Source organism: Squalius cephalus (assembly GCF_949319135.1).
Source record: "Squalius cephalus genome assembly, chromosome: 21".
NCBI classification, from domain to species: domain Eukaryota; kingdom Metazoa; phylum Chordata; class Actinopteri; order Cypriniformes; family Leuciscidae; genus Squalius; species Squalius cephalus.
Genome location: NC_137142.1, coordinates 16,447,461 through 16,471,886, shown reverse-complemented (window position 1 = coordinate 16,471,886; position 24,426 = coordinate 16,447,461). Strand labels below are relative to the sequence as shown.

At 38.5% G+C, this 24,426-nt stretch overlaps 1 protein-coding gene across 1 annotated transcript in view; it reads left to right on the top strand.

Annotated features, from left to right (window-relative positions):
* Positions 1 to 877: 877 nt before the first annotated feature.
* The window catches only part of jag1b (jagged canonical Notch ligand 1b), a 40,264-nt gene continuing 16,715 nt past the window's right edge, over positions 878 to 24,426 (top strand). Inside the window, exons 1-7 of the mRNA XM_079856266.1 lie at positions 878 to 1,226; positions 1,529 to 1,831; positions 10,021 to 10,078; positions 14,507 to 14,758; positions 15,681 to 15,741; positions 18,286 to 18,416; positions 18,501 to 18,620. Of these exons, the coding sequence (XP_079712392.1) occupies positions 1,155 to 1,226; positions 1,529 to 1,831; positions 10,021 to 10,078; positions 14,507 to 14,758; positions 15,681 to 15,741; positions 18,286 to 18,416; positions 18,501 to 18,620 (997 nt within the window). The 5' untranslated portion in view covers positions 878 to 1,154. The remainder of the gene's footprint in view (positions 1,227 to 1,528; positions 1,832 to 10,020; positions 10,079 to 14,506; positions 14,759 to 15,680; positions 15,742 to 18,285; positions 18,417 to 18,500; positions 18,621 to 24,426) is intronic.

The following is a 24,426-nucleotide window of genomic DNA, read 5'->3' as shown; positions in this document are numbered from 1 at the left end:
AGGGATGTCTAACTCACAGAGGCATCAAATGCTACATGGCCATTGAAAGAGTCTTTTAAAATACTGAATGTTGACATTATGAGGTGAATGACCTTTTTTGTGTCAATATTACTACACTGATAACTTGTATTACTTTCTGAGTTTCTAAATGAGCATTCCGTAATTCTGAAAAACAGCAGGCCTTTCTGTGACCTCTGTCAGCAAGACCTCTTTTTTAGATGCTGATGCATTTATTGTTCTTGCTATAAAAGATATTGATCCAAATAGATAGACAGGCAGACCGACAGACAGATAGATAGAAACATTAGACAGACAGACAGACAGACAGACAGACGGATAGATAGATAGATAGCTATAGATAGATAGATAGATAGATAGATAGATAGATAGATAGATAGATAGATAGATAGATAGATAGATAGATAGATAGATAGATAGATAGATAGACTTGTTTACAATTAAATATATAAAGAATATGCATTACCTGAATATACATTTTTTATCTTTTATCTTCATTAATAAGATATCTCGGGTTTTTATAACATTTTAAATTGAAAATGTTGCCATTTTAAAAAATTGTATGCAATTTAAAATATTTTTCACCATATATGGTTGGATAGGTAACATACAGTTAAGTATGCATGTAGTAGCCTATGTAGTTAAGTATGTATGTAGTACATTAATTACAGTAGTATTTTGCATTCCTCTCCCTTTTAAAAGTTTTTGCAGTGTAAGAACATGCGGTTTGCCCTCTGTAAGTCTCACAGATAAACCCGTCATCACGGGGATGGGGGACACGGGCGGGGCTTTCCTACAAGCCACACCCTTTAACTTGTGAATATTAAAATTACGCATGCGTTTGCCACCCCCATTAACTGAACTTGAAGTATTGAATGCGCAGTCAGTCAGTCGCGGACAAACGCTCTCATGGCTTCTGTGTAATGTATACCCGCCGCTGAGAGAGAGAAGCAGAATAAGAAAGATAAGAATTTCAGATACGCTTGGATAATAGGAGGCACTTTCCTACACATTGGAAAATAGTCTTCTGAAAGAAATAAAGTTGTTCTCCACCCGTGCATGTTAAATCGGGGAGTACATTAGAGCCGTGAGGCGGCTAGAACTTCTGAGTCTCAACGCAACACCAACAAGAAGGCATGATTGTGCGACGGAGTTCAGTATTTTCTGCTTTTTACCTTCATGCCTTTTTGTTATGCTTGCCGACGAAGGTGAGTCCGTTTTAAATCATTTTTAAAAAAATCTATCTTCGCGTTATGTAGGCTATATAAATATATAAGTTATATATTTAGAAAATAGTATATAGGCTATTGTATGTCTATCGTATGTCTGATATAAAAAAAACAACAACCTTGTTTGGACCCGCAGCACAAAAGTTCAGTATTTTTCAATTTGTCATTGACAGATTGGCAGACACTTTGCAAACAGTTTTTGCGGTTGAATAAAACGAGACAAATTTGATCTCACTGTACGATATAGGCTACATGGATTTAAAGTTTGTTCTGCTCAACAGGTGTCTGACGCATCGGGGCACTTCGAGCTGGAAATCGTATCGATGCAGAACGCGAACGGCGAGCTGCAGAACGGCTCGTGCTGTGGCGGCGCGAGGAACCCGGCGGATCGCAAATGCACGCGGGACGAATGTGATACATATTTTAAAGTTTGTCTGAAGGAATATCAATCGCGAGTTTCCGCGGCCGGGGCTTGCAGTTTCGGAACTGGATCTACGCCCGTTCTCGGTGGGAATAAATTTTCGACCAAGGGAACGCAGAGTGAAAAGTCAAGGATTGTTTTACCCTTCAGTTTTGCGTGGCCGGTGAGTAGACGTCCATCCTTTCTCATCTCATGGCGATTTCTGGTTTTAGACTAGCATATTTAATGAAGTCATAGCGTGTTATGATGACGCAACGTTGATTATGCAGTACATCATAGCAATATTTCGATCCACGTGTGCTGTTTTCCCTCGAGTTTTTAGCTGCTCGTTTTAGTCGTGTGCGTGCACTGTAAACAACAACAACAACAACCCTCTAAAATCGAGAACCTAAGTTTAATCACAGCATTGCATTTTCAAGGGTGGTGCCAAAGTTCATTACACTTATTTGAATATATTTACTGATAAAGAAAGTCGAGTTGAATGTTAAAATACAATTTAAATGTTAAATAAATGAAAACAAAGATGTTTTGGGTTATAAAACAGTTATAAATGTCTTGATTAGCACTTGTTGACAGTGGCTTGCAGTAAATTCACTCCTCATGATGATGATGAGCATCAGTGGCTCCTAGATGTTGTTTCTGGCAGTCAGCTAACTTGGTAAATAAATATGTCAAATAAACAGTTATCTTGCACCTACTCAACCTCTTAACTTGTGTCACTGCATTAGAATGCAAATAAAAGAAGATTTGTTTGGTGTGAAGCACATGATCTGAAGCTCCATAGAGGAGAGATTTACCAATGTTTGTCTTGCAGCTCTAAAGAATTTATGAGTTGACCGTGATCTCTTGAAATGGTAGTCATCTGTTTAAGGGGCTTTTATAACCTGTGTTATCAAGCTAGTCTAATCTGAAGGTGATTTGCAGTAAACCTATGTGTTATGATATGCACCAGTATAATAGAATCCCTACTGTAGTATGTAGTGTGATATCTGCCATTGTAAGGGTCACATATGCCGTATCAACTAAAAAAATTGTGGGCCTGTGGACCCCTGGAGGTCCCTGATCTTACTCCAGGGGGCCAATGGAGAATGTAAGGTAGATAAAACATAGAGAACTTGGACAATTCTAACTATTTTCGAATGATCTGTTAACCATTAAATAACGCATGTCTGATAAAATCTAGCTATTTTTATACTGAGGGTCACAAGGTTGGCTGAGAGTCTGGTTGGGGATTGTAAAATTTGAAAACCTTGGAGTAGTGTGACCTTAAACTGCTTATTTTGGTAACAATACCTTAGTTGGAGTTATTTTAGTGGTATTAATCTATATAGTTTTTCAGGAATGCCTGCTCAGAAATAGCTTTCTGAGATATGGTTCCCACGGTCCTGGAAAACATGAAAATGTCAGGGAAAATGATTTTGAGGCCTGTAAAAGTTATGTAAATGAGTCAGATCTTAAAAGTCATGGAACAGTTGTGAAAATACACTGTTCAGAAAGTGTGGGAACCTTGTATTCATGTTCATTTCTCAGGAGCTCTTGACTGTGGGGACGTTGAACTGTCCTTTCGCACGTTCTGTTGGCGTGTGCCTTCGTGCACCTGCTTGCTTGATGATGTCATTGTGGATACATTCTCAGCGGGGTCAAAATGATAAAAAAAAAAAAAAAAAAAACAAAGGACAAACTGTCGGTCTGACAAAGCGAACGTGTCCCTGTTTGAACTGTTCGCCCAGTGAGATGCCCACCTGTCCAGTATGTGAACTAGACGGCCAATGGGAATGTGTTGATCGTATAACACTTCAGCTATTTTTGTGATGTGCACTTCTAAAGCATACTGCAAATGGTTTCTTTTAATCATCCAAATTATGATTAAATCTAAAATGACATTATAGCACACTTCAGTCAGTCACTAATTATTTTTTCGGTTGGCAGCTGGGGATAGTTGAAGTTTAGGCTTTGTGTCAGTCACGGCTGACTGGAGACTAGGTATGGCACCTTTTAACTTTGCAACCCTTGGTAATTACTCTCAGCAAGTTCCCAGACACAACAGCCAAATCTCGTCGCCAAACGTTAAATGTTTCATTTACAGGAATGCCACCCATTTATTTCGCACCTTTTACTGCATTTGATTGCCCTGTGCTTTTAGTTTTAGAGAGGGGTATAGAGAGTAAAAGAGAGCGAGGGTTTTAGGCATGGCCCACCCAGACAGAGCCAGCTTCAGCGAACATGAAACAGGGGGTGACAATAGCCGGGCCAAACTGGCTACAGGGAGGATTACTGTGCATAATGGAGCCCGTCCAGGGATAATGCCGGTCCAGGGCAAGCAACAGGAAGCTGCGCTCGACTCAGCAGTGATGAGATCGGCTCCTAGACAAACCCGCCCCAACCCTGACCTTACTTCTCATACTGGCCGTTTCAGCAAATTACAGCGCTGCTCTCTGGCCCCGTGGCCCTGAATGCACCTGGGGGCCTGTCTGCTCAGCATGAGCCAAAAAACTGGTTCACCAACAAATTGGATAATTCCTTTTTTCCTGTCCCATCTTCCATTCGTTTTAATGGTCTGTGAACCAGTTCCCTTTCCCAAAACCCAAACTAGTATTTATGTGTGCATTTAATGCATGTCCCTTTCAAAGTAAATACAAAAGCAATCCAAACCAATCCATTTAGCTTTTCTGAGTGCGTTTTCTTATGCTTTTCGGATCGGATTCTCTCAATTTGTCTTATGCCATTGTACTGTGAAAGATGATTTATCAAATTTAAAACAAAAATTATTGGTGTGTTTTACAAGAAAATACTATTTTAGTCTTTATACTTCAAAATTTCTCATTTAATTCAATGAACTACTTGCCGATTCTTTGTAATTATGAGTGAAAATTGTTTCGACACCATTTTTTTGGTGTGTGTGGGAAAGACAGCAGGCTGAGGGTTGGTGTGAGAATAACAATGCAGGTGGACCGTCCGAAAGCCTGAGGGAAAGCACTACCAACAGCTATGGGATAATGACATGTTTGCTTTATATGTTCCCCTCTGATGTGGCACTTAAGCGCACATTACTCAAGCCATAGAGTGTGGAAATGCATCGTTTGTCTTTTTTCTCGCCCTTGTTAAGGTCTTAAATGAGGTATTGTTAGGCCATTGTAAAGTAGTGGAGTACTGTGCTTCTAATGTTCTTGTTTAGCTAACTTTACTCACATACCTCACACATGACTTACTCGGTTCAGAATCATGATGTTACCAGGAAACATTTTGTTTTATTGAGATATCTAGTCTTAAATACTCACCTTTCGAACTAGATATCTGACAGCTGATGTGCCGTTTGATCCGATTCTTTTCTCAGTCCCTGCCTGTGATCACCTTCGTGAGTGACAGGAGATTAGATGGCCGCCAGTAGCGCTTGTGTGCGCACAGGTGACTGACAGACCTTTTATCAGGGAAGCCTGTCTCATTTTCCACGCCAGAGAGAGCAGTGAAAGATTGCTAAAAGCTTTCAGTGCGAGCCCCGCTTATCTCTGGCCACCAATCCTGATAGGAATCTCCTGAAAAAAAAAAGTCTTCCTACTGTGATTGCTCCTTCTGAGAGGCAAAAAAGGGTGTCTACCTTCTTGGTCATAATCTAGTTGTCCGAGTTGCTAATGTAAACCCTGTTGACTTTGATTGATTGGAATCTGGCGAAGTATTCGGAGCCATTGTTGAGACCATTTGTCACTCTCCATGTCAGCCTCTCCTTATTAACAATCACACTTTTACCAACGGAGACATCACTCGATAGATTCCCACAGCAAGTGGGTGTGATAAAAGCAAAAAAAAACAAACAAAAAACTCACAATACTAGGAGCCTTAGCCGTTTGTGGAAGCCAAAAACATCAGAGATCAGGTGGGTTGGGAGCAAGTGTAGACCTTTATCAGATGTAGGCCCCAGAGTGATAAGACAAATACAATGTAAAGTTTGGGAGACTGGTGCCGGGGATAGTTAGAGTTCAACGATGACACTGAGGTCAATGACAAGCATGGGAAAAATGAACCTGGCGGCAGCAGGCATTTAGAGCTGATAACCATATTGTGAGTTATGGAGTGAGATCCATTGCGGCCCCTTTCCCTTCTTCTGACCCCAAAACTGCGCTCTTGTTATATGTGATTGTTTTTCATTCATTTAGCCTGTTTATTTCTAAATTACTCCCATTTTGTCTCTTATTTTTGATGCTGTGGCATCAGCAGCCAGTGAGCTTGCAGCTTCAACATTCAAATAATTGGCATTGTTTGCTGTTAGCAGTCTGCAGCGCGCTTTCAGAAACCCTCCACCTTCCCCAGCTCCACCTGTATAGATCTGCTGTGGGGGTTATTTCATGTATGTAACATGTCTTACATGCTCACAGCAGCATGTCTGTGAATGTATTGGCAGTAGCAAGTCTCTGTACTTGCAGAGTCTATTCCGCCAAGACCAAATACATTAACATTGCCACATCCATTACCATGCCAATCTCTCTGAGAGTTGTCATGACAGAACTACATATAGGTAAAACAATCGGAGAGGTAACTAAGTCCATAACTTTTTTTAAGTCACTGTGATGTTTCCCCTGGTCTTATGGGAGGTTGTGCTAGCTCATGCCCGGACATGTTCGTAATACACAGCAGCGGGCACTTGAAAGGACAGGGCAGTTGAAATCAATGAGCTGTGCGCTTGGTATACATAAACTGGCAAGATTTGACAATTTAATGGGGGCTGTGAATCAACAGCATGTTTGTGTTCACAATGCGTTCAAGTATGGAGAAGGAGAGGAAGGACAAGGTGTATCTCAACAGCTTGCAGAGGTGACACAGCTTGCATCAAATAAACTGATATTTGCACATAAACATGGCAACTGGAAAAGATTTGTGATGGCTGAGTAGTTGGTTAGTGAGTTTGGTATTGGGTATTTGGTATTTTTAATGCTGGTTCTTTAATTTGTGTGCTGTGCTTTAGCACAGTAAAATCTTAGAGAAGTTGTATCTTTTAATTCATGCACTTGAAGCTCCATTGCTTACACTGCTGTTACATACAGATGGATGTCCTTGGCTGTTGCATCTTTACTTTTTAAAAAGAAAAATAGTTTATTGAGCATCTCAACCGGAACCTTTTAGGAATACACAATATCGGCATTAGGGATGCACGATATTGGATTTTTTGCCCATATCCGACATGCCGATATTTTTCATCTCATTTTGGCCAATAGCTGATGCCTATACCAATATACATTTCTTTTTTCCTTAGTCTGGAAAATTCCTTTGTTTGGTTCATTATGCAGACTGTATTTTTTTAATTTTGGTTTCAGAGTTCTGCCTTCTCCTTACCAAAAGGTTGATAAAATTATTTTTATAATGAGAGTACATTTGAAAATAACAATAATACAATCAATCATTGCTGCTTTTTTTCCAGACAGATGCAGTTGTAACCTAAACATATTATTTGTGAATTTAACATTTGTAGATCGTCAACACATGAAGCACGGGTAGATTAACCTCAGTTGAAGGATGCCACCTTTAGCCTCGGATAAAAATACTACAATTCATTTAGAGCTCCTTGGATTCAAGTTATTTTCATCATCCAGTTGAAAAATCACTTGCGCACATGTGAGTTATTGCAGGCGCACAATCAACACATATTATCGGGTGGCATACCGGCATAATCAGGCTGATGATTGCTTTTTAAGTCTTTATTGGTCGATTCCGATGTTACTAAAATATCATGAATCCCTAATCTGCACCATAATGGTTGTGTGACAGTGATATTAGATATTCAATGATATTCAGATATTCAATTGTTAGTTTTACATTTAGATGTGTAAATTCATAGCATTTAAAATGATTGATTTCAGTTTTTAGTGTTTCTTTTTTAAAATAGTATTGAATTTTAATATTATTGGCCATTTATCAGTTATTGGCTATTGGCGCATCTCAAGTACCACTTGACATTTTCCACTTAAGGGGTTGTTTTGTTTTGGCGCGATGGCTATCTTGATATTCTTCAAGTCATCGAGATCATGACTCAAACTAATTTTAGCTCTTTGTACAGTGAGAGGTGCTGCGCATTGGTTTGCTTCAATGGTCTGGCGTGAGGAACTCTGGGTCCGTCGTTGCTGCAAATGGACAGTGAGAACCTTGGTGATGTTGGAAATTCCGTGGTGCCTCGTCAAGAGTACGAGAGTGTGAATCTGACAAGTGGGTGCCAGAAAAGAGACGCTTCAATTCTGGCACAGGCACGTTCACACACACGCTCGTTTTCTCTCATATACTTCTGTTTTTTTCCGTTCAACTTCTAACACTGAAATCTAGATATGGACGCACATTTTATTCTCTCAGGCGGAGTAATCTCTCTCTCCGTGACTCTTGTTACCTGATACCGGTGAGAGCCACGATGACCTTAAGTCAGACAAAGCGTTTCAGAAGTGCTGAAATGTAGCCAAGCCCTCCAGAGATCTCGGCCTGCATTGGAGTCATGCTAAAAGCAGCGCACCCCCCGCAACTCCCTCAGATCCTCACTCCGCATTCCTCTCCGTGGGGAAAAAGAGGAACAAAACGCAGCACACAAAAGACCTGAAAGAGAGAAGTGAAAGGGGATTTTTGTGGGTTTTTCAAAGAAAAAAAGTCCACTTTCAACCTGCTATTTTCTTCTCCTTCTCGTAACTCTTTCTGTCAGATATGTGAGGTAATTATGCAGAAATGGACATTAGCGGGAATATGTTAGTATGTATGCCCTTTACTGTAAAGCATTCAGTCTATATAATACCCGGAGAAAACCATTCTTTTGCTCAACTGGTACAGAAAAGAAGCCTACAATTTGAATTTGCACTCAGATCTGCATGCACACATTAGCCAATAACCTGAACCATGTATGTAATTTGACTAATCGCATGGTCTCTGTGACCGGCAGAAAAATAGGCTACATCATCACGACATTGCTGATTTGCTGATGGCACCACAAAAACATGCACAGTTCTAAACCGTTCACTAACTAATGATCCTGCTAATGGTGTAGTTCCTACATCTACCAGTAGGGGGTCACTTGGTCGTGATGGCCAGCTAAACCTTGACCTCTTGGGTAAAACCATGCTATTCTTGGAGTACCATGTAAATAATGTAGTACATGAATACAATAGTCATTCAGCATCATGGTATATATTTAAGAAGTATGATGTCTCCATCCAATTCCATCAGTGTGTTTCCCAACCATTATATATTCATAATAGTATAGATGTTTTCTTACAGTTTGCCAGTTTGCAAATTAAATGGCTGCTTAATATTGCATAATAAAGCTATAGTTCTATGATAGTAGGGCTTCTTTGAATGTACAAAATGTTGGACCTAATGTCCTTACAATGACCGCTGAACTGATGCCACATAACTGTCAGTGAGACTAACATGACCCAGTGATTCAACTCTACTAGATCCTCACACATAATAAACACACTATAACGTCTGAGCTCTGTCATTTCTGGAAATTTCATTATTACCTAAGAAATAAATTCTGAATGAAAAGAAACAGCCTGATATTGCATCGTTCAAGAACAATGACAAGCCTAAATCTGTTCAATCTGTTGTTGTTTTTTTTTTTTTTTTGCTTGGTTTTAAATTCCATTTTTCATTAAGAAATTAGTTGATTAAATAATGTTATATGGTTTGTTTACACGACAGCAATGTCAGAACGATCCCCGTGAAAACGCCTAGAAACGCTGTATTATTCATGCCAGGCCAGTAGTTGGCTTTGTCACTTTGTAAAGAAATACATTTTTGCGCGTATTGACTGATCACATAATACTCATGCGCATGATGTCACCGGTTTCACAAATTCGCGTTTTTGTAGTTTACAGTGAGACGATAACGTTGTTTTCAAAAACTTGCACTTTAAAACCAAACTTTGCGTGTTCAGGCCCCCAAAACGCCTTTGTCGTTTAAATGAACGACTAAAAAGCATTATTTTTTTCTGTTTTTAGTTGATAATGGTGTCGTGTAAATTGAAAAACATATATATATGACCGACTCAAAAATGACTGGACAGGCAGATAGTCAAACAATAGTCTCCCACAGTCAGATTACCAAAACAAGAATGCTTGTTTGTCTATAAAGATCTATCTATAAAGATGGTGATACAGTATCTGACCAAAGTTTCAGGAGAGCACTGCCAGATAAGTTGAAGGTTGAGTTGTTCTTCTGATCTTTCACGGCACATTTCTCAGCGTGTCCCAATGGTCATATTTTGTCATTGGTGTTTATTGGTTACAAGTCAAGGTCCCTGACTAAAGCTCTGTTGATGTAGAATGATCTTTGATGTTTCTTTGTTTTGGTTTCATTGCTAACTGCATGTGTGTTTTTCTCTTGCAGAGGTCCTACACGTTGATAGTGGAGGCCTTGGACTTCAATAACGACACCGCCATTGAAAGTGAGTAGCAGGATTTTTATACTCACTATCTGTTGCTCTTTTTGTTTTTGTTTGCTTGATTTATAATGTGTTGATTTCTTTGTGTTTGTTTTGTTTGTTTCTCTTTAATATTTTGTTTGTTTCTCTCTTTTTTGTTTGTTTGTTGCTTTGTGTCTATTTGTTTCTGTCTGTTTCATTTGTCTCTATTTTTTGTTTTGTTTCGTTTTGTTTCTTTTTTCCTCTGTTTAAACTTTGGAAGAAAATGGAACAAATTGAAGTTTTCGTGCCATTTCCGCTCATAGCTCGCTAGTCTTTAAACCAAATGTGCTGACAGGTGTGTGTGACAGGACAGGGAAGAGAGAAGAGGAAGACTGTGTGTGTGTGTGTGTGTGTGTGTGTGTGTGTGTGTGTGTGTGTGTGTGTGTGTATGTGAGAAACATTGTTGAGGGGGCCTCATGCTTATGAAAATGTTTCCGAATACCTGATGACTAATGGCAGGTGTTGGCAGTCAAGGTCTCACGGCCTCTCTGTCACGGTGCATAGCTCAAGCGCAAGGTTATGTTTGCTATAACCTCTCTCTTCTTACACCTCAACAGGGCTTAACACTCCAGAAACAATCCCATTTAGACACTAAACTGAGTCTGGCGGAGTTCATTTGAATAGCTCTTCAGGGTTGTGTTACCATTAACTTTGATATAGCGACTTTCAGCTATGTCCAGATATCTTAAGTTCAAAGTGGTTGTTGCAGAAAAGCTTACATGTTGAAGTTGTACTCTTGTCTTGTGTGTATCAGGTTATATACTGCATATGCTAATGATTTCTCTGAGGCTGGATCCTGTCATTTTTTGTCTTTTCAAATACTTCTTATGTGCCCTGCGAAAGTACATTTTTGAGGTATTTGTTTCTGTTTATTGGACTTTAAATCTTTGAATGAAATATTAGAATCTGGAAATCCCCAAATCTGCTGACAATCCAGCCTCACCTACATTTGAGATTTTGCTGTGTTTTGAGAAGGTAACTACTTTAGTTTTATAAATATTGTAAAATAACATTTTGTCCATCAAAGGCAGATTTAGGCCTAAGCTTTGTTTCACAGACAAGGCTTAAATCTAGTCCTAGACTAAAATGCATGTTTGAGCTGTTTTAACTGAAAGCAACTTGCACTGACATATCTTAAAATATCTCTTTATGTGCTATTGGTTTGTCTCAAGATGCACACCAGTACTGTTTTGTTCTAAGGGCATGTTTATAAAAGCTATTTAAATATCCTAATTGAACTCAGGCCTAATCCTGGCTAAATCTAAACCCTGTCTGTGAAACTTGGCCTTAAAGTTGCACCAACTCAAACAGTAGAACATGGCGCTAGCAACACCAAAGTCATAAATCTGATGTACAGTAAATGTTGCTAATGTTAAAAATTAAAAGTTGCAAATGTGTCTTTGGGGCTGTTCACACAGAACAAGTTTTTCCATTTCAATGCGTTACTTTTCCATTGTTTTACTATGTAAACATGGAAGACGGTGCATGTTTGCAATGGCGTGTATGACCATGGCAATCGCGTTTTACGTCTTTTGCAGAATTTCAACTTTTACACGCAGTCCCATTCATCAATGTCAGTTCCAAAACAGTGGACCAATCAGAAGACCCCGGAGGCGGGGCAAGCGTTGCAAGCTTTTGTTTACAGTAGCAAGTTAGCATGGCAACTGTTTTAATGGACATTATTACTCCAGTATTCAGTGTCATATAATCTTTCAGAAATAATTCTAATATGCTGATTTGGTCCTCAAGAAAACATGTATTATTATTATCAATGTTGAAAACAGTTGTGCTGATTAATATATTTGAAGATAAACCTTGATACATTTTTTCTGAATTCTTTGATGAAGATGATTCATGTGATAAGTCAAAAGATCTAAAAGAACATGTAGGGCCTAATAGAAATCTTTTGTAGCATTATGTCTTTACTGTCACTTTTGATTAATTTAATGCTGAACAAAAGTTTTCTTTAAAAAAAAAGAAAGTTTTGAACAGTAATATAACCATCCTTAGTAGAATACAGTAAGTTTGCTAGCACATCTCCTTAGTCTTTGCCCTGAGAGCGCAGAGGATTCTTCTGTCAGTTTAATGTGACTTCCTCACCCCACAGTGAAGTGGATCAGGCTGCAGGTAGTAAAGACGTGACACTTGGCTCTGGCCGCAGGGCTCAGGGTGCAAGTGAAATGCCACAACGACTCTCTGCATTCCAAAGTCATATGAACTATAGGCCCACCTGGCCTCCATAATATCATCTCTTTTCACTTATTCTGCCTCTGGGAATGAGAGTAAAATCCACCCATGATACATAAGTTTGCAGAGAAACTTTCTTGGTCTGAGAGGTGAACTTTAAAGGGAGGAATAGACATTTCACAGTCCCTTGTCCTAGTCAGATTCGGGAGTGAAATGTTGAAAGACATGAGCTGTCAGTTTACCTCATCTTCTGTGGTTAGAAACAGCACAGCTGGGAATAGAGATGGGCGGTTCTGGTAGGAGAAATTTCACATCCCTGTAACAATATAGATTATTTTTTAAGAATTCAAGGATAAAATCCATGTTTGATTGTGGTCAGAGAGTTTGAGGAAATACAGGTCAGTTTATTTAGTTTACTAGTATTAGCATTAATCTTTTCCAGTAAGTGTCTCCCAGATGCTAAATTTAGTGTTACTCTTTTAATCCAGGGGTTTTCAAACTTGATGCCAAGGATGATCCCAAAGGACCGCCTTCCAAAAATATAAAAGCTGCTATATATTTAAGACTCATTTAGAGGCCATTCACACTAGGGGTGTAACGGTACACAAAAATCACGGTTCGGTACGTACCTCGGTTTTAAAGTCACGGTTCGGTTTATTTTCGGTACAGTAAGGGAAAGAAATGCAAACATTAAACTGCAGGTTTTTATTACTATAAACTTTTTTTAACAATTTGTTTACACTTTTTTAAACACTTTTTAATAAAATATAATAAAATAGATATAAAATAAAAAAAGAATAAGAAATAAAATACTGCTGCAAAGTTCTCCACTAAATAAAATACTCTCAGTCTCAAACCAATATCACATAATAAAATATAATGAAAAATATAAATAAATAACTATGATTACAGTGCAGGAACAGAAAATAGCCCTATATTAAAATAATATTAAACAAATATATTAATGTATTATTATTTTTCAATAATCAATCAACATAATCAATTTAAGATTTTTTTTTTTCCACTTTTTTAATAATTATCAAAATAAAATATAGTCCAAAGCTATAGTACAAAGCTATTATTACCAGAGCATGTGATCAGAGCAGGTCATTTTACCATTGTTGCCAGCATGACTATACCAGCTCAGCAAACAGAAATCTAAGTTACTACTGAGAAATTTCACCTTATTTGAGCGGACTTTGCTTTTCCAGTGCGTGATCGGTACATGATTGGAGTGTTTGGGCCGTTAACGACAGAGCAGAACGCGCATCTCAAACACGGACTCGAACATTGAGCAGAGACTGTCTCTGGCAGAGAGCGCAGCGGGTCGTCGACACACACACACACACACACACACGCGCGACGCCACGGAACGGAGAGTGCGGCGGCGCACACGAAGCGGAAAAGCTTTTTTTCGCCATGCAGTCTATTTCATTGTTACAGTGACGACGGGTAAAACACGGGTAAAACCAGAGAATGTCTAATAGGAAAAAACATTAGAATCAGCTGCAGGGCGGGATTTGCGCTGAACGCGGAGACTTCCGCCACTTAATATGTTCGTGTGGAAACACGAAAATGTACCTATGTTCCGCACACAAAATATTGCATTCAGTCATTCGGTACACACGTGCACCGAACCGAAAGCCCTGTACCGAAACGGTTCGGTACGAATACACGTACCGTTACACCCCTAATTCACACAGAACATATTTTTCCATTCTGAGTGAATGTCTCCTTACATTGAAAAAATATTAAGTGTGATGTTATAAAGACAACATTTTGTTTAAAAATTAAATAATTGGGATTACATTGCCATTGTAATAATTCCAAAATAAATAAAAATTTAACTGGAAAAGTTCAAACCAACTCAAAATTATTAATTAATTAAGAGAGAGAGAGAGAGAGAGAGAGAGAGAGAGAGAGAGAAAAAAATTGAGTGAGCAAGACAGTGTTTATTCACTGATGTCATGAGTGCTGGCTGCCAGTGGGATTACTTATTATATAATTACATTAAACTGACTTTAAAAAGGGGAATCTTGTATAACTTATAAAAAAAATTGAAAATTGCTTAACTTTTGGTGAGTTAAAGCAATGTAAAAACATATGTTGTCATAAATGATTGATCATATAATTTTTTACAGTGAAGACATTACAGTTTCCTGGTAATAGTGTGTGGTGTTGTTTTGTGAAACCCTTTCTGACTTTCACACACTGACTGTTCAGGTGGAAAGCTGATCGAGAAAGCGTACCACTCTGGCATGATCAACCCAAATCGACAATGGCAAAGGCTAACCCATAACGGCCCTGTCGCCCAGTTTGAGTACCAGATCCGGGTAACCTGCGATGAACACTACTACGGCTTTGGATGCAACAAGTTCTGCCGGCCACGTGACGAGTTTTTTGGACATTACACCTGTGACCAGAATGGGAACAAGACCTGCCTGGAAGGCTGGACAGGTCCTGACTGCAATACAGGTGAGCAAGTAGACTTTGTTACTATATCCTGTTTCAAATACACATGGTTCCTATGGTCATGAAAAACCTGAATTAGGGAATTTTAAAATTCTGATTTTTAGACCTGGAAAAGTCATGGGCATTTCTATAGTGAATATACACTAAATATATTTAGAAAGTTTGTGGTCCTATTTTTTTTTTTTTTTTTTTATGTTTTTGAAAGAAGCATTTTATGCTAATGAAGGCTACATTTATTTGATTAACAATACAGTAAAAACAGTAATATTGTGAAATATTATTACAATTTAAAATAACTGTTTTTGGCTTTAATATAATTGAAAATGTAATTTATTCCTGTGATGGTAAAGCTGAATTTTCAGCATAAATACTCCAGTCTTAAGTGCCACATGATCCTTCAGAAATCATTCTAATATGCTGATTTGTTGCTCAAGAAACATTTCTTCTTCTTATTAATATTATTTTTTAAGGATTCTCTGATGAATAGAAAATTCAAAAGAACAGCCTTATTTTTTACAATCATGAAGGCAGGAAAAGTCATAATATTTCATTGATTTGGGCATTCCTAAATGCATCTGATAATTTAATAAAATGGTTTGTAAATTGTGTTTCATGTTGCTGATTTTCTATGTTAATTTCGCGATTTGAATGCTTTCAATTCAGACAGTTGCCATTTTAAGAGGCTGATGGGCGAGGGTAGTTTGAATAAGCTGTGAATGGAGAGTGCAGAACCCAAAGCCTGACGACAGGCCTCAAATTAGAGTAGGATTCAGTGAGCTGATCTGGGGTTTGAAAGATTACCACCCCATACAGTACATTCCCAAAAAGTTTTCATGGGTGAACAGGGGACATTGAGGCCCACGGTGTTATTTTACACAGCCCAAACTTGCTGTTGTTCATCCTTTCCCTTTTCTCTGTTTTCCAGCTATCTGCAGACAAGGTTGCAGCACCGAACACGGATCCTGTAAGCAACCAGGTGGCTGCAAGTGAGTTATTTGCAAATGTATTCTTCATTCCTATAACATTTTGTGCCATTTCCTGCAAGAAAGTAAGTTTTACACTGTCAACGGGCTTATTTTGTCCTCAGCCTTACTCTTTAACATTTTGAGCAACAAGTCAAGCCTTGTTAAAGAGTGAAAGATGCAACAGTGCAAGCTTTGACCGCGACTAAAGGCTCATGGTTAAATCTTGTTAGAATCCGTGTGTCCCGTTTGACCTGTCAGGGTCTGATAGCTCAAGCTCTGTTTCTGGTGCACAGACAATGAAAGCACAGATTACAGACATTCACCTACAAGTATTCCAACATGGCTGGCGTTTAGCTCTGAGATGGTGCAAATAAGGCCATGTTGTGGAGACAACTGAAGCACAAAGCTATTTATAGCTATTTAATGTTTTGCTTTTGTCTGGCAAGATGTCGAGGCCTTATCTACAAGCCATAATCTGCCAAGTTGAACCTTTAATTGGCTTTTAAAATGCACTGCTTGTTTTACTAATGATGTATGAATTTGGCCACAGGGGAAGAGAAAGCGATGCATATCTTGTGTGTGTTCATATACAGCTATAGCTCCCGAGTGCATCATAAATACATTTGTTCTCTTTTGAAACACTGATGCACATCAAAAATAACTCATAAACCAACTGGCGTGTCTAATATGAATTAAAATAACATGGTGGTTTTATTCTACATCTTGTGTTGATTCCCTAGAGAACAGAATTAAGCTATTTCAAAGGCAAATTTTCACTAAGGAGCTTTTTTCTTGAGTTTTGTTCTTGAGTAATGTTTTGCTTTTGTAATATGTGCGATGTAAAAAAAAAAAATGCAGAAACGAGGCTGTCCACAGTTATTTGCGTCGTCATAAAGGAATGCATCATGTGTAACTTATTTGAAAATTTAATTTCTTTCACAACAAACTGATCTTCTATTGCTTGGAGCAAGTCGTGGCAAGTTTTGGATTGAGATTTTTCTGTTTTTTTATTGGCTCGTTATAGGTTTGTACTTGGGTCTGGTCAACAGCCTGACTTTGGTGATGTTTTGTTATGAAGTTCTTGTTTGTTTGACTAATTCTTGTCATTGTACCAGCTCTGATAGCATTCAAGATCAATGCTAGAAGTCTACAGAATTCAATGTATACTAAAACCTCAGCTCTTTGTTGCATTTGGCATGATTATATCCCATTACCTATTCATCTCTCACTAAAAGCTTGCCAGAACACACAACCATGCAATTGTGCAACTGTTGTAACAAGAGCTCTTACTGTGCTATATTGGAACCGTCAAGGCCTACAGGGTGAAAATGTCTCTCAGCCATACAGATTGAACGTTTCTGCTTTATTATCATACAAAGGCACTTCTAAGACCTTGCTAACCTGATTTGTGAACGTTTCTCATAGTGAAATCTTCTCGCACGTTTAAGAATAGTTGTCTTTAATCACAGAGAGAGGTTTCCTCAACCACCGTGTTTATTTTTACAGCTGAACTGCCGCCTCAGGCTAATTGTTTTCTTTTTTCCCCAGAGGGCAGTCTGTTTTCCTGCGGCTGAGCACTCAAGCGACTTACTATCTCATCTGAGTCCTTCTTTAAGGAATAGGTTATCGCTTTGGCTGCTTAATTACTGCCATCTTAAAGGGGAAGTGTAGGGAAGAGTTATCTCTGAGCCGTTTTGGAGATGACTTTTAATTACAGGCTTCGAGATATTCTGCGGCCGTAGCTCTGACTCTCTTTTTTTCATTCCCGGGGCAGAGAATGGCTACATGGGAACAGGCGTGAGAATGCAAAAAAACCCTGCCATAAATACATTGGCCAGTGGAGCAGTCTGCAAAAAACAATCCCCCTCCCAGACGGTCCGAGCAGTTCTGGGACCAAGCCGCTCCGCTTTTATTGAGACAGAGTGTCCTTCCACAAGCTAATGTTAGTCTCTCTAAAAGACCCAGTGGAGTTTTAAAGCTGGTGTTTGTTGTTTGCATGGTTTGGCATTAAATAATCAGACAAGAAGTTGTCGGCGGTTGCCTTTTCCCCAGTGGACTGGAGCAAACTTTTAAAACGCAGTTTATTCAGCATCGAATTCCCTTAAAAACTTTGAGTAAATTATGGCAAATTATACTTCAGAAAATCACTACACGTTGTTTTTGTGTGGTGTTGCCTTTATAACAGAACGCACTTCTTTACCCCTGACGCCTTTTTGAGAACATGAGAGAATTGGAAAAGCAAACTCTTTCTAAAAGAGATGTTGGTGAATATCATTTTAATTTTTCAGAGGAAACAAGACAATTTTCTGCTCTGTTTATCAAAGTTGAAAGTAATGTTGTTTAGAAAATAGTTTTGTACTGTTAGTCTTGTTGTGAAATTAATGACTTCTTGTTATTAATTTTGTCCATGATAACTTATCACATTCGAATGCATATTATCCACGACATAAATGTAAACTTACATTTTGCAAAGACAATGAAGTAAATGCACAGCTATATACTACTGGCATTTGGTGACAGTTTCAGTTACAAAATCTTACCTTAGGGTATATTTGGTGCTTTCAGGTGTCTGTATGGCTGGCAGGGTCCGTACTGTGATAAGTGCATCCCTCACCCGGGCTGTGTACACGGGACCTGCGGTGAACCATGGCAGTGCCTCTGTGACACTAACTGGGGTGGACAACTCTGTGACAAAGGTAAGCACACATTCATTTTATTTATTCTGACTCTGTTTTGCTTTCTAGCATTCATCACTAATACTGAATGTTATTACCTCTCAGATCTAAACTACTGTGGAACGCACCAGCCGTGTCTGAACGGAGGAACGTGCAGCAATACAGGGCCTGACAAGTACCAGTGCTCTTGTGAAGACGGCTACTCTGGGGTCAACTGTGAACGAGGTGAGTCTGTCATGCTGTAGTGGTTCAGTTTGCAGATTCTGGACAAGAACGATCACATAGACAGCAAAGATATGTCTGACTGACATGAAAAAGACGGCAAATTGCATATATATATATATTTTTTTTTTGTGCACTTTATTGATGGATTTATCTAAAATAGTTGATATCACAATAATAAATCAATCGGAAATGGCGATTCTTGCCATTTTTTATGCAACATGCATCAGTTAGTGAACAAACTGTTAGCAGTGCCGTCTAAGGCTGATACTGATTGTTTTGGGCAGCAAAAATGTCAGTATTGAGCTTTCTGAAGTATACTGTTTCTTTTTGTTTGGCCCTGGCCCAAATGGCACACTTCATATGCACTTACGATCATATGCACCGACCGTAGGGTGTCCCATTTGTCAATTTAGGTTTCTGTCATTTTAGTTTTCATTTTAGGGTGTTTGTGAGCGTTCCCTTTGTGGTTTATATGCGTCCTCGATACGCACTTTTGGCAAGCCCGCACTGAAGCGAGCTCCACAACAGACTTCTACCCAGCAGTCAAAGCAGCATTACGTCATGAAAGTGCAGACTCGTAGGAAGACCGCGAGTGTTTAGGGTGACATTTGGAACAGGGCCTTTTTTTTCCATCATAGTTGTCATTTTCATTTCTAACAGTCCATTTGAAGGTCTCCCCTTTTGTATTATGTATTTAAATATGGTGTGTTTTAAAGGAGAACTCGGCAACTCTAGCGAACTCTAGTCACTTCTTCGCTGATTTTTCCTTTTGTTGTCGCATGTTTTCCCCACGAGCTCCCCCTACAGCTGTGGGGGGGCGTATATTTCACAACGCGGTCGTAAAAAACTCACTTGCGGCGGCCTCCTCCCCCTCTCTACCGCTGCTCATGTGCGTTTGTTTTGATCGGAGCAAGCCAACTGTATCTTGTGGAGCTATGTCTACCGAGGTGGGTAATCTGGTAATACATCATACATGCGTGTGTGTTTATGTCGAATTGCCGTAAAGCAATTCGTGTTTCGCGCTCGTTCTCGTTCTCGTTCTCGCTTCTCACGAGACTTCCAATTTCTATCTTGCCGGGACGGTAGTCCCCAAGTTGCAAGGTTGGTTTTCCGCCTGGGAACGCTGGGGGGAGCGGGGAAAGTCACCAATATCACCAGAACAGGTTGTTTAACCATCCAAATGAATTCTAGACAGTTTTATTAAGTTAAAAAAGTTACCAAGTTCTCCTTTAAGTTTGTAATGCTTGTAAAAAGCTCTAAATGAATTTTGATTTGAATTTAGAGTTGGTTCTGGTCATTAGATTTAAATTTCAGAGAAAAAAATGAATTAAGAGTGTACTATAGCAAAGAGTATAACTCATTTTCTTTGTCATTCTATTGGAACTGAATAACTACAGCATAAAACTGTGATGTTTAAGCTAGTGCACATTTTTTAAATATAATCAAAAATTGTACCTTTAGGGGTACAACAGTTTTGCTGCGTCTGAAATCGCGTACTGTGTGAGTAGGTACTACATTTAAATTAGAACGTACTTCACGACCGTTAAAAAAGTACGTTCTATATTGTATGAATACGGGTAGTATGAATGGAGTCCGGACGTACTACATGCGCCATGTTGGTATTGTCACGTAACATGCGCGGTCACATCAGCGCGAAAATTCCACTGACTGCACCAACTTAGAGCAATGTTTTTAGTTCTTCTTTCCGCTTTCGTCCTCATTTTTACGTCGTTCGTGCTCACAATTCAGAGGATCGTCTGTCAGCTGCTCGCAGATCACGCCTTTGTCGAGAGCTTTTGTATTTTTTGTATTTGTATTTTGCTTTTATAATACATACATACATATTATATTTATAAATAAGCCAACACAGAAAACAAGTGTCTTGTCGATTCAAATTGCATTCTAAAATAAACTAGATTAAAAAGTTTGTCGAGACAAACTTTAAGTTGGCTTGAGAAAGCCGGACCAGAAAGTTTGAAGAAGTTTAAAGTAGTTTGGAGTTTAAAGTAGTTTGAAGTAAGGGTTAGTTTAAAGTTTAAATTAGTTTGAAGTTTAAATTAGTTTAAAGTTTAAATTACTTTAAAGTTTAAATTAGTTTTAAGTTAAAGTAGTTTAAAGTCTAAATTAGTCTAAAGTTTAAATTAGTTTAAAGTTTAAATTACTTTAAAGTTTAAATTAGTTTTAAGTTTAAAGTAGTTTAAAGTCTAAATTTGTCTAAAGTTTAAATTAGTTTAAAGTTTAAATCAGTTTGAAGTTTAAAGTAGTTTAAAGTTTAAAGTAGTTTACAGTTAAAAAGTTGTTGGGGGTTTTCTAGTGGGTTGCTAGGGTGTTCTGGGTGGTTGCTATGGTGTTGCTAGGGTATTCTGGGTGGTTGCTAGGCGGTTGCTAGGGTGTTCTGGGTGGTTGCTATGCTGTTGCTAGGCGGTTGCTAGGGTATTCTGGATGGTTGCTAGGCGGTTGCTTTCGTCCTCATTTTTACGTCGTTCGTGCTCACAATTCAGAGGATCGTCGGTCAGCTGCTCGCAGATCACGCCTTTGTCGAGAGCTTTTGTATTTTTTGTATTTGTATTTTGCTTTTATAATACATACATACATATTATATTTATAAATAAGCCAACACAGAAAACAAGTGTCTTGTCGATTCAAATTGTATTCTAAAATAAACTATAAACACGTTTACAGATTGTGAGTCCTACAACCTACTGCGCCAATTCTTCATCTATATTTTAAAGATGGAGCTGGCCTCCACCCCGACCTCCACCCCAACCTCCGACTTTCACGATAGTCCATCCAGTCACTGATTGCAACCATGGGTGGAAAAAAAGGACATCGAGGTGCTGGTGTTCTAGCTACATATCACATATTTGAGCTTAATTTTTTACAAATTATTTACTTTTATTTACTTTTATTATTTACTGGGCAAAGTTCTCATCTTGTACACATGCTTTTAAAGAAACAGATTTTGAATTATTTTAAAGTGATGCCCTACAAATGAGATTGTTAGTAAGAAAGTCCCTTTAGATCTTTTAGAAACCTGTGAAGGTTACCTTACTGAAGCTGCTGACGTTCATTTTCTTCCCTCAAGATGACACTTTAATAAAAAAAAGCTTTTGGTGGTGCTTTAAGCTCTATTATACTACTTTGTGCCAACATGTTGTGATTTTGTTTTAAGCTTTGTATTCTGTATCTATTTAAAAGTTAAATAATATACAAAAATAAAGCAAATACATTTTAAAGGTGTCTGCGTAGCGGTTGTTCCTCTGCGTTGTGTTATTTTGGATGTTTTGAATGAAAGGATTTTCCACACAAAGCTGGTCGTGCTAAAGATTAATTTAATTACAATGCCTGTGTGATAAAACACATAAACAGACATGCACTGTTAACCGCAGCTCTTTTACCTGTCCTCAAGTGACATTGCAGGAAAAGAGAGACACACACTTCGCCACACACATACACAATAGATGTAATAATAGCAATAGTATAAATAATAATAATTATAATAATTCACAAAAATGTCATTGTATGCAAATAATTCAAAACAGAATTACAGTGTTTCTTAGATCCCAATTAACATACCTGTGTGTTGAAACACATAAACAGACAGGCACTGTTAACCGCAGCTCTTTTACCCGTTAACCGCAAAATACTGGTTTAAATACACCAGTTAGTTAATTACAGAACACACAGTAAATGCAATGTATGTATAATACTCTTTCACAATTGATTATTTAAACCTGACATGAACACTTATAACTCAATTTAACATCAAGTCCTCAAGTGACATTGCAGGAAAGAGGACAAACCTCCGATTGCACTGCTGTTTGAACCTCACTCCTACATATGACGTCAGCCAACGTGCATACAGTATTTGGTAAAGTGTCCATCGTATGCACACTTCAGAATCTCGCCGGAAGTAGTAGGTCATCCGGGTACTTTTCGCCTACTCTTTTTCGAATTCTATGATTTCGGACATACTACTCTGCTCGCGTACTGTTTTTCGCATACTATATAGTAGGGAAGTATTCGATTTCAGACGCAGCTTTAGTCACTCGGGCAGTGCACTTAAAGTTATGACTTATCTACCCCTAAAAGATTCATACTACTACCTTAGAGTAGTAACATGAACCAAAATGTACCATTAAGGTACTACTATGAACATTTTAGGGGTAAATAAGTTACAAAGTTGCCTCTTTGAAGATACTGCCCCTGTAGCAAGCTGCTAAAGGTACAATTTTGTAATAGAGTTTAGAGATGCAGTCATTCAGCCTGAATTTGATTGTCTCATTTAATAAATCTTTATAGTCATTATGCGCTGCTTTCTGTGTTTCTGTTGGCACGACTCACGAGTCCCTTTTATACACATTGCCATTTTGCTATTGACATCAAGTCAAATTACTGCAGCAATGTCATTGTGTTCTGGTATAACTGTAGATGGGAAAGGGTGTAGAGAGCCTTATGGGGGATCAGATGATGTCAGAGCCTGGGCCTTAACTGTCTACAGTGTCAGGAAGTTCGCCCAGGTCTGCTAATCCTCTGTTATGATATGTCCTGCCAGTGGATCTCGTCTGTTTTGACAGTCAATGGTTGGATGGGTATAGTGATGAAATCTGCCAGATGGACCGTTATGGCTTTTTTTCCCCCCTCCCCATCCCCCTCTCGGATTCATATGATCCACATTCAAGCCTTTAGGGTGGTGACAACCTCCTGGGGCAATGTGAAGAAATCTATCCTATCCAAACCATTGGAGGAATCGTTCAGTCTTGAGCAGGAAGATAAAAGCTAAACTAACTGTTAAGTTAATGGGGTCAGTCATGTGACTACTGTGCAAAGGTCAGATCAACATGCTCTGGTCACTGTAGAGGTGGACTTGAGAGCACATTAGACTTGTAGTTCACTCAAAAAGGAAATCGGTCTTCATTTTCTTATTCTTATTTCATTATTTCTTCTTCATACTTATCCTATGCTCACCAAAGCTGCATTCATTTGATCAAAAATACAGTAAAATAGAAAAATTGTGAAATATTATTACAATTTAAAATAACGAATTTTAAATTGTAATACATTTTAAAATACATGCTCACATATTAATGTACAGGGATGCAAACGTGTCACCTTTCGGCGAAATTAGCTGTTTTTAATCCAAAATAGGTCATTTGTGTAGATACAATGTGTTTTTAAATGTCTTATTTTATTTTATTTTATTTATGGTACCATTAGTACCAACTCAATTCATATTTTTGTTTGCAGCATGTTGGGCATTGTAGCCAATCACAGGCATGTCTGTTGAAAGCAATGGCCAATTAGAGATGTTTACTGTTTACTGTAGGTTAGTCAGACTGCGCTCATCGCTCAAAACACTGAAAGTTTACTGACTTCGACTGACGAATTCTCCATGATCACAGATCTTGTCATCATAATTGACAAAGTGTAGCCTAGATAAGATGTGAATAAGAGATTAACTGATTATAACAGGAGTTTTTGCGTGAGTAAGCTCAGTCAAAGTTCAAAGCAAAGCATGAAAAGAAGTATATTAGGAAGTGGAAATGGTGTGCTGCAGTTTTGTTGTCTACCGCTTTAAATGCTCGAGCTCTTTAAAGTCTGATTGGCTGTCATTGTTTTTATCATTCATCAGCTGGAAAAAAAAAATCGTTCTGAACGTGATTACAATGATATCGTTTCTCTTTGCCGTTATCATTATAGCTGTGGTGTAGACTCTGCTAGTCTTTTATATTTAGAACGCTTTATCTTTTTTGTTGTTGTATAGTTACCATTCTTGGTGTGAACGGGCCTTTACTCCAGTCTTCAG